At 40.6% G+C, this 11,241-nt stretch overlaps 1 protein-coding gene across 6 annotated transcripts in view; it reads right to left on the reverse strand.

The window, feature by feature from the left end:
* Nucleotides 1–10,866, reverse strand: part of FXR1 (FMR1 autosomal homolog 1) — a 31,680-nt gene extending 20,814 nt beyond the window's left edge. For all 6 annotated transcript variants that reach the window (XM_088523878.1, XM_088523877.1, XM_088523876.1 and 3 more), the window contains exons 1-2: nt 10,741–10,866; nt 1,722–1,774 (exon numbers count right to left, since the gene is read on the reverse strand). In XM_088523878.1, the coding sequence (XP_088380004.1) occupies nt 1,722–1,774; nt 10,741–10,791 (104 nt within the window). In that variant the 5' untranslated portion in view covers nt 10,792–10,866. The remainder of the gene's footprint in view (nt 1–1,721; nt 1,775–10,740) is intronic.
* Between the last annotated feature and the right edge of the window lie 375 nt (nt 10,867–11,241).

Raw genomic sequence — 11,241 nt, forward strand, 5'->3', positions numbered from 1 at the left:
GCAGACTTGTTTACTTTGCTAGAGTTGATCACTGTCAGTAGAGTGATATACACTTGGGACATTACACTATTTCTAACTTTGATTCTATTAAAGCCCTTATGAATTTAACTGGGAAAGAGAGTAATTTATCAGATTTACATCACAGAAGTTGGCTAGAATGGTGTATATACTTTCTCGAAAAACCTGTCTTCGTTTAAAAAAGAGGCATTCAGTATCAACGCAGTAACCCAACCTATTTAGAATATGGCTGCTCCCACCAAACATTTTATAAAGCACATCAGTGACACGGATAGTAAGCAGTAGAGATGTTTGCCAACAGTTAGACCCTGCTGTGAACCAGGGGCACTTCTTTTAGTTTACTTGGACTGTAATGTAAAAAAAAAATATATATGCTTTGCCCCAAAAAGCCTCTAGCATAAAGAACAAGAACACAGGCATTGAATGTTAAACTGAAGATATGTCACATGTTCTCAGGTGGAGAACAGAATGAAGGGCCCCTCCGGTTTTCTGGTCCTTCTGGGGGAAGTTCTGCCCATTTGTTTTAGCACATGAAAACGCAGGAGGCAGAAGCAGCTTCCACCATCACCTGCTTGGGCAAGTTAAGGTTGCCACTTAATTTTCTAACCATTTTTCATAAGAAAAAAAAAAAAAGAAAAAAAAAAGAAAAAAGAGCCTAGACAGAAACAAAGACTGGATTTTATAGGACTACCCCTAGGATTATTCTTTTATTTCTTTTTTACACATATACACAGGCACGCATATCCACATATACACCCTAGGATTATATAACATTGTTTATATGCATACACACATCATCGCCAGGATTACCTTTACTACCCATCATTTTTTTCTTGGAGAAACGCTCAGACTAATCTAAAGGGTGTTGGCAGACTCTAGTAACTATTCTCACATCAGAAGTCGACAGAATTTTAGGAACTCCACATACTAAGGGAAACAGTAAAGAATGTGGATCCCAAAGTAGCTTTATTTATTCCTAGAATCTCTCAGGCCGTCCATGGTGTTAGTTTGAATGTTAAACAGCACTTTCAGAAGTAAATATTCATTTCTACTTCACCCTGCCTTGGATAACCTTAGGAGTTGTCCCCACAGGTCTCTAGTACCACTGCTGTGTTAATGTAGTAACTGCACTAAATTTAGAAGGCCACATGGACAATACTTTCTCTAGGGGTTACACATCTCAAAAATTACCTCTCAGAAATAATTTTTTGGGAACTAATTTTATTTAAATAGGATATTAAAAAAAAGTGAACAAACAAACCCACACACACTCATGGTCATGATACTTTCTCTTTGTCTGGACTTTGAACAGCATTCCCCAAATTAGATAAATATAAATTGCTTAAAGTACTCCAGTGATTTTCTTCTGTGCATCAGGTGCCAAAGCAGAACATCAGGCACCCAAAATTAATCAGAAAAACAAAAATCAACCAATCAAAAAGACACACAGAAAAACAAAGCTTGGCTGTCAAATTTACGGGCATTACTAAAGATATCAAAGAAAAATGTAAATGACTATCAACAGCAGTAACTGATACATCAATTTCTGATACAACAGCCATTCATGAAAGCAGTTTCTGGAGAGGGTGAATACAATAGTGAGTCTGTATTTCTAAAATTAGACCCTCTAATGAAAACCACTTCCACTGAAGGTCAAAACAAAAAAGATACACAAATGATTAATTCTTCTGTGAAAGACTTACTTGTTTTCAAATACAACTGTGAGTGAATCCTCATGAACATCTTTGATGAATCCCTAAAATAGAAACATTTTTGTTAGATGAATACATGCAAAATAAAAAAGATTTTAAAAAATTACAGGAACTGCAGTTTAACCTGAAATGAGAACATTACCAAAACTGTCATTTCAACTTCCAAATAATAATTCCAATTTCCAAAGCACAATCACCCTGCTTGTGTTAAGGTTGCTAAAATATTAGAGTTGGTCATTCTAAGAAATGCATGTGAATTGCTTCACATTACCAAATTGGTCTTTACCATATTTATAACTCAAAACTAACTTTGGGAGGTTTTTTTTATTCACAGATAGGCACAACTGTTTAACGGGAATAATGTGAGAGGTAGAGGCCCAGGACAGCTAGCTCAATGCAAAATACAGTGCTAAGTAGCACCTTAGAGATGTTCTTCTCTGAGAAAGTTGAACCCCAAGCTTTCCTTCGGAACGCTCTTAACAGTTTGCTGGTGGATAAAAGCTGGCAATAGGGTCTGCTAAACCAGTTTGCCTTACAGACAATACATAGTGATATCAGGTTCCATATACCAAAAAGTGGGGACAATATGGCAAATGACCTGCAGGACTTCATGGGATGAGGGAAGAACTACCTAAAAGTCTATGACAAAGAGAGAGAGATAGAGAGAGAGAGAGGAGAAAAAAAAAAAAAAAAAACAAACAAACAAAAAACACTATCATCTTCCCAGAAACAAAAGAGGAAAAAAAAAAATCCCCCTTCATTCTTTGGAAGAAACAATGGACTTCTATAAGCACGCAGCGACTACCTCAAAAACCTAAAAACAAACAACCTGATACATATGCCTGTATTTAAACATGCATGCATAAACAAAATTTTTGCACCTCTTTCGTTCAGAAAGGGAGGCCCAATGCCAAAAAAAGAACATACAAAGGAACAACAGAAATTATACTACTTCCACTTTCTTTGCAGCATGGTATTAGCTCAAGCATAAGAGACCAAGAAGGAAACTAGTTTTAAAGGAGTAAGAGATCTACAGCTGCATGAACAGAAGTTCCAGGAAAGGTGCTTCAGAGATTATATCCCATGAATTAACTGGCAACTGCACCCCAAGAGTGTAGAGCAAATCAGTTGTGCAAGGATATGACTAGTGGCAGACTTCACAGCTGACACTGCACAAGTGGTAGCTTCAAACACAGAAACACTTGTAAAATAAGATTAAAAAAAAGTAAGTACAGATTACATGGGATCCAGGAATTTTTCAACTCAAAGCAGGTACAATATTATATTTAACACAAACGAACTTGAGGTCACAAAAATACAAGTAAAATATAAAATCATATAATTATTTAAAAAAAAATGTTATTGTGAAACCCAAAAGGGTCTGACCAACACCTAATTGTAGACATATAAAATTATAACACAAAAAACTAAAGTTTAATTCTTCCTAACAGAAAACTTCCTCCATAGCCCTGGAAAAGAAAAACACTTCCAAAGAGAGATGCACAGCAGCCTTAAGTACTATTCAGTTCATTCGTCCTACAACTTGAAGTAACCACTACCACCACGAAGCATGCCAAAAAGACTGCCAAAATTTATGCCTGTCAAAACTAAAAAGAGCAGCCTATTTCTTTGCTACTTACAGCCCTGACGTTTACCTTCAACATTACTAGACATCAACTGAAATTCGAATATAAAAACAGCATAATAGATGTCAAACAAATTTGCCTGAAATCTAGAAGAAATAACACCACTGATTTTCAAAAACAAACAAACAAACAAAAAAAAACAGCAATACTTTAAATCATTTTCCCTGAATATTTTTATATTTAGGGACTCTCGCTCTTTGCATCACAAAACATATTCTCTGTAGGAAGAACTCCAAGTGGTATTCACACCAAATTTTACATTTAGATCATGTGGGGCTAAAATGGGGCTTCTCAAGTGACTTGACAGTAGACAGTCATACAACCCCAAACATAACAACAGGCAAACACTCAGGCAAGGGAGTAGAACATTTGCATTCATTTTTGAAAATAATACAAAAATTAAGCACCTCTAGCAATTATTAGCACATGAATAACACACTACATCATATGAAACTGTCCAGAAAATTTCCAAAGTATTTTGATTTTTTGAGGAAAAAAACACATGTATTATACTATGCTTTAAAATCTTCTTGCCTTATAAATTTTGTAAGATACTAAACACTCACCTTTGACTATTTATAGTCTGAATGAATGTATGAACCTTGAAATAGCTCTTATGCTACTCAGTCATATCACAGATATAGCTAGATTAGTCAACAGTGACTGAAATAAAGAAGGTAATAGCTACAGCAAGAGCTCCATTTGTGCAGTTAAATACATTCTACTGTGCAGATTTGCAGCTTGTTCAGAACACTGGTTTTCAAGAGTGCATCTCATATTTGACAGGATGCAGATTCTTCTTCTAGGTATCACACGTACATCCACCATCAATAAAAGCTCTGGCGTAAGAAACTGCATAATTTCCACGGATCTATGGTTTAAGACAAACTGGAAACTGCAGCTCATTCAATTGCCAATTTAAATGACACCTCTGAATATTATATTTTAAAAAAGCTTATTCTAGAAAAAAAGATGAAATTAATTTGGACTTAAAGCCTTTGTGAGCACTTCATTGCTGTTGATTCCCTTACATGATTCTGTAGCAGATACAATCACAAGAGTCCTCCTTTGAACAGAAGGCCTCTGTGCAAGGAGTTTGAGGACTATGTCTTAGGCTGCAGGTCAACAAATTCTAATGAACACAGGCACCAAAACACACATTCCTAACACCCCTGCTCCTAATCACCTGTTCCTATTCTTATTAAGCCTGTGCAACAAATCAGATCAGGAAACTAATAAGGGCTGATGTTAACTTTTAAAAAATAACCTAGTCCCCTCTATTTCTATCTGGAATGTTTTGGTGGCAAAGCTTGTTTGAAGCGTACATAAAGTTTGCAGAATAGGAATGAATCTTCAGCTCTTCTAATCGCTCTTATCATTTACTTAATGCTTTAAAGACCCCATTACAGATCAGGACATAAGTATATTTCATAATCCTTAGAAAATAAAAACATGGGTTCTCCTGCGTTCTTCGAAGAAACACTTGATCTGGAAAACACTAGGTAATTTTCATAGAGGGAGCAAGAAAAGCTTATCTCCTTCACGTACATCAGGAAGAGATTTACTGCAATCTTCAAGTAATTTGACACCTAAAGACAATTAGAAAAATGTTCACAGCTTTGTCCTGAACCTGAGAAAATACTTTGCAGAATAAAGCAGATTTATTTATACATTAAAAATATTACTGTAAGTTTACAAGGCATTTTGGGGAAAAACCTGAACATACAATCCACAAAGGACTAAGGCTCATGTTTTTAACTCTGCATTTCAGAGAGGTACTTCAATCAAAGAGGTAACCTATATAAATTTATTGGTACTCCACACTTGTACTAGTTGTATCTGATACTATGACAAAAACATTTTCTATGAAATTAGCAATGTATCTTCTTAGTTTTTGCTTTAATGAGAAAAGTACTCCATTTCTTAAGTTCTATTTCACAGCGATGACTAAGGATAGACAATGCCAAAATTCGAGTTCTTTCCATCTTCCTTACATGTCTCATTCCAAACAGAAGTGACAGGGTAGAGCAAACTAGCAAGTCACTAACACTTCATCGATAAATATATTGGAATCATAAACAGCAATCTCTAATATCAAGCAAATTTACATGTAACAAGCCTTAAAAGCGTTTTACCCCATATATGAAAATTTAGAGGACAGGAAAGGAAGATATGTGACTTCACTGTGCCAGGCCTCTGATGAGGCCCATCCAGACCCTGGTGTCAGTCACTCAGATTACACTGCAAGCTGCACCTCTTCAAAGTCCATGTATGCCCTGCTTGCTGCAGCCCCGTTCACGATACATACAGGACACTATACTGTACTACAGGCTATTAATGTCATGCTGGCTGGCTCGCCAGGCACTTTCATACAGACCTGCGTCTGCCCCTGAGTTGGCAGAAACCAGGCTCCCACCACAAGACACGAGTTAAAACAGCTAGGACTAGCCTAGGTTTGAGAGCACAGATTCAGCAAGCTCGGTACAAGGCCATGTCGGAACAAACACAGAAGGAAATTAGAAGAGGATTGTCTACATCAAAAGCCAAGACTTCATCATCTCATAACAAAAGAAGGGTCTAACATAACCCAGGCCACTTCTCTCACACACAGTTTCCTTTTCACTTGCGTTTTGCTCATGGATTAGGATCTGCTGGTAATATAATGAATAAACCAAGATTTACAGAAAGACCTCAGAGAAAACTGCTTTATTTAAATGCCAGGAAAAGTCCTAAAAACTTGTACAGCAGACAGAAGCAGTCTTAGATTCCCTCTTCATCCCACTGTCTTGTCTTAACTGTATCTCAGCCACAACAGTCCAAACTAAAAATGAGATGCTGTTAGTTTAGCTACAAGTAGTGCCTCCAAAGATAGTAACCACGTTGACTTTTCAGTCACATACACCTTACTGCTGAGCAAATTTCAGATACTAAATGCTTTGGCATCTAGTACCATGGAGGGTTTCTGAATCAGTGACATAAAGGTCAAGAAGCCTATATCCAATTACCAGCCCTTTAAGAACCAAGAACTGTTAGTATCTGCAACTAACTTAGACAACCATTTCATGTAGCACAAAAGCCCCACGTAACTATTACAAGGGGATATATCACATACTACTTCCACTCGGATATCAAAGCTACTGCAAGAAAGCTGCAAACAATCAAATCACAAGACCAAAAAAATATATAGTTTAAAAAATGAAAATTATTTTTCGTTAGAAATGTTTAGTTGCACCTGCTTACACAAGAAGTCAATAAAACAGATGAGCTTGCAGCAAAATACAAACATTAGAACAAAAATCATGTAAGAAATAATTCAAGAACTACCATTTTCAACAACCTCAATCTAACTTATGACAGATAATAATTACAGTAGTGAATGGAAATAAGCAAAATATTCAAGGGTTTTCAATAAGAGCTATGCAAAAATTTTGGCTCAATCTCCTGGCTTAGGCTTATTTATAAAGCACTAAAATGATTCAAATTGTTTGTAGTGCTTTCTCTATATGTAAGACATTCCCAAAGGGCAAAACTTTGGAAAGATTTTCTCTTCAGACTGACCCTAAAAGGGTCAAGCAATAGTTCTTCAACAGCAATGACTACATACATTTCACACAGCAGTCTATACAAGTTCCAAGAGATCAGTAAAACTTTAAAATGTCTGAAGTTTCCCAGTCCATGAGTCTTGATTTAATAAAGACTGACCATGACAAGAGATCTTAAAAAGGAAGTCATTCCATTCACCACAATATTTTTATCAATACCTAGCAGTTTTCCCTCACACAGGTTATCACGCTTTTATATTCTACTTGCGGAGAAAAAATGCTATGTACTTCTTTCATCTTTTTTTTTTTTTCTTTTAGGAATACATTGGCTATTCTCTACCTTGAGGCATATTCCAACTCCTGTTAACAAAACCACCAGGCCTCTCAAAGGAGAAACGGATCAAGAAGGAAGCACTTTAAAACCTGTAAACTGAAGGTCAAGAATTCAATCCCAATCCATGTTTTTATCATGTACTTTTGTATCTTCTTCTGAATTCTCCAAGCAGCTACCACTCTAGAACAGGAAGAGCACAAGGGCATACCACATACTGCAAAGTGAGCTTTCACATGCAAATCCCATAATGATGAATTAAAATGTAAATCTTATAGTCATTTAGATGCCATGGAAGGATTCCCTGCAGGTAAGTTATCTGATATTCAGTGTATCTATCTTGGTATCATTTCACTGTAAACTCTGAATCTGCAAGCCAAGCTATGTAAGCAAACATACCGCACCTGAAAACATTGCAGTCAGCTCAGGATGAGGCTGCATTTCACCGTTTGGCATATCCTCAAAGAAATCCAAATGTGTTTTTTTTTTTTAAACAACAACAAAAAAAAGTCTTTCCCACCTTTGTTAATGCTCCAAATTTCATCACCTCCCCGGCCAGTTCCTTGCACCTAGTAAGTTTGCTCTCACGTCCCCAAGGCAAAAACTAACCTGCAGCACTTTCCTCAACTACTAGAGAGCATCGACCTATTCATCCTCAAAGTGTCTAAGTGATGCCCAACCAGTAGGGCTCACCAGCCTATTCTCCCTCTTCTGCCACACAAACCCTACCTTCTTCACAAGGCCAGACCCACTTTGTGCCCTATCCCTGTTACCTGGTTTCTCAAACAATGGATGCTCAGTATCATGATGTATACAAAGATCTGGAAGCTGCAGGGACTGGCTAAATACAGTCTATTGTCTACTGTTGAAGACCCTCACACAGACCTGCTCTGCAGACTGCATTGTTCATTCCAGAAGAAGCCTAACACTGGTGTGGAAGTACATAACTCAAGGTTAAATTTAGCCCATGTCACTTCAGACACAAGACAAACCATCAAAAAATTCAGGCCTTACTGTCTGTGGATTTATGCAATGAGAAAAATATCTGGACTTTTCAAGTGTTTTAAAGACCATCATTTACTTATTAATTTATAATAAGCGTAACATACAGATGACTGATTCGATGTTAAAATTGAATTTTCTTGAAAGAAAGGCCAAACAATAAAGAAACAGAAGAACCTAAAAAGGATATAATTTACTATCATTTATGAGTTTCCTCTAGCAACTTCTGAGACGTGCTGAAACTCCAACAGGTTTAATCACAAGATTCATTCTACAACTAAACTGCAGACCTTATTATTAACCCATTAAAAGCTATTAAAAAATTCTTATGTAATTGTTTACATAATGATTTAGGTTTTTATCTTGGCATAGCAGGAATCTTCTCACCTTTAATAAGAGGTATGGAGCGTTAAAGAATCTCAGGTTAAAACCTCAAACCTCAGTGAGGTTTCACTTTTGGTGAAAACCTCAAATTTCATCCTGTTTTTTTAAATTCCACTTTTCCCTTCCAAAAAAACCATTTTGCCACCTTCTATACAACACGAGGGAAAGCAATTCATTTCTAACTCTCACTCCTATAAATGAGGATATCACTTTCAACATCCCCAGTAGGATACTCACTAGAAGGAACTTCCTCCATCGCTCCCTGAGTTTAGCAGAAAATTGCTGGTAGTTAATACTTTGTTTCAAATCCTGCCCATAGCCTCAAGAGCAAGAGTCACAAGATGGAGCCATGACAGTTTTTTCATTATATTTAACAACCAAAAAGAATCTTTCGAAATAATGTTTGTTTCGTTTATACAGTTTGGGGAAGAATGGGGGCATATTCTTTTAACATTGATTTATGATCAGATGGGTCTTTGGTTATTTTGGGTCCAAATATTCCAGCCTGATCAGATTCTCTGTGAAGATGCAGCCACTAGATTAAACATCCACTTTATACATCTGAGAGCCATTAAGACCATTTTTGATTTAAAGATGCGCTTCTGTTAACCACCATTCGCTGCTGAACACATGATGGTGTTAATCCAAGCCTCACAATTCTCAACAATTTAGAAGAGGGCATTATCACTGCAGATTTTAAACCAGGCTTATTATAATGAATTCTATGCACAGAGATCCTTTCAACCCAAGAATTCAGCATACCTTCTAATACTCCCATTAGTCACACATTCCTTTTAAGCAGAAGAAATCAACTAATCCAGTTTTACAAAGTTGCCCCAGCACCACAGGCTGGAAAAGTTAAAATAAGTATCTCTAAATCCTGGACTTACTAATGGATAGGGGGATTAAAATAAATAAAAAAACAGTCTTTGGGGTGTATTCATTTCTAAAGACAAATGATCCTGAGGTGTGTTTTTGTGTAGTACTGATATTTCACTGAGAATGTATTTAATTTATAAAGTTTAATATAAATTGATTTTTGGTAAAAATCTAACAAACCCACATAGCAAGTGGATTTAGTTTAACCCTACTACATTCTTCCCCTCTAGGAGTTTCCCCTATTTCAGTCTTTTGATAGATAGGCAGTTAGAAAATGGGGGGGAAAAAAAAATAAAGCCACCCAACAGAGGTCAGCTGGTTCCAATCCTTTAAGCACCAACTGCCTTTAGATTCCCTATGTCCGCCACACAAATTCCAAGGCAAACGCACAGCTGGAAGAAAAAAGAAATTTGGGGGAGGGAGCTGCTGCTGCCGCCACCCCACCCCTTGCGAGCCAGGCGTGCAGTGTCACCCTGTGTATGCGGCCAGGCACGATGTCTTAGGAGAATCCCGAGATTAACGGCGCTCTGAACAGCGCTACCCAGAGCGCTCACAATGCAGGCTGCAACCAGCCTCCTGGGAAGGAGGGCACAAGGCTCTTGCCATAAAAAGAGCTGGGATTCTTAAACATCTGAAGCCTGGCTTAAGGGAAATGACTGACGGGCGACAGCTGGGAGTATTTTGCATTGATCCTGTAATATCCTGGCATTCCAGGCAGGGTGATGGTGCAGGAAGCTTTCGGGTGACACAAATAAACTCGGAGTCTTTAAAGAATTATTCAAAAAATATATTATTTTTCGGCCAAATTCACCGCATTCAACCCCAATCCACAGCAGTTTTTCAGAAAAATTGTATACCCCCCCCCACCAAAACCGAGAATAGCTAAAGACGCCCCCCGCGCTGCGCATCCGCCCCACCCCCGCGCGCCGCCAACGGCTCCCCCGCCGCGCGGCTCCGCGCGCCCGCCCCGAGCGCGGCCGCCACCCGCCCGCCCCATCACCCCTTCCCCGGCCGCCGCCTTCCCGCAGCGCCCCCCGTCCCTCCGCGCGGCCCCCGCAGCCCCCGCCACACCCAGACACCTTCCAGCCCGCCCCCCCCTTCGCCGCCGCCTGGCGCTGCCCCAACGGCCGCCGGCAGCGGCGCCCAGGCGGTTGGGCGCGACTCCCTCCCCTGCCTTCGCCGCCCCCCGCCTCTCGGCGGCGGCGCCGGCTCCCCCGCGCCGCTACCTTGTAGAAGGCCCCGTTGGAGCCGCGCACTTCCACCGTCAGCTCCTCCATGTTGCGGGCGCAAAGGACGCCGGGACGTGCTTCTAGAAACTGTCACCACGGGGGGGAGCTGCCCGCGCCGCCCCTCCCCCTCCCGCCGCCGGCGGGTGGCGGCAGCGCCGCCCCGTCCCGCCCCCCGCGAGCGCCGGGCGAAGACCACGCGGCGGGCCGGGAAGGGGGGGTCTCCTCGCCAGGCGGCCGAGCGCGACGCTCCCCTGCGGGCAGCGCCAACGGCCGACACCCCCCGTCCCCCCCTCCGCAGCAGTGGGACGGGCCGGGTGCGGCTCGCGCGCCGCTGCGGGCCCCGCGCCCCCCCCGCCGAGGCGCAGGTGCCCGCGGCTCCCGGGCCGCCCGCGCTGGGGAAGGGGGTGGCGGCTCCTGCGGCCGCCGCCGGGGCCCTCGCGGCAGGGCCGGGCCCCGGGGCTCAGCGCTGCCCGCGGGAGCTTAGTCATGGCGGGCCGG

This window comes from Tinamus guttatus, unplaced genomic scaffold (assembly GCF_059628265.1).
Source record: "Tinamus guttatus ecotype Peru unplaced genomic scaffold, ASM5962826v1 Tinamus_guttatus_pri_ptg000198l, whole genome shotgun sequence".
Lineage (NCBI taxonomy): Eukaryota > Metazoa > Chordata > Aves > Tinamiformes > Tinamidae > Tinamus > Tinamus guttatus.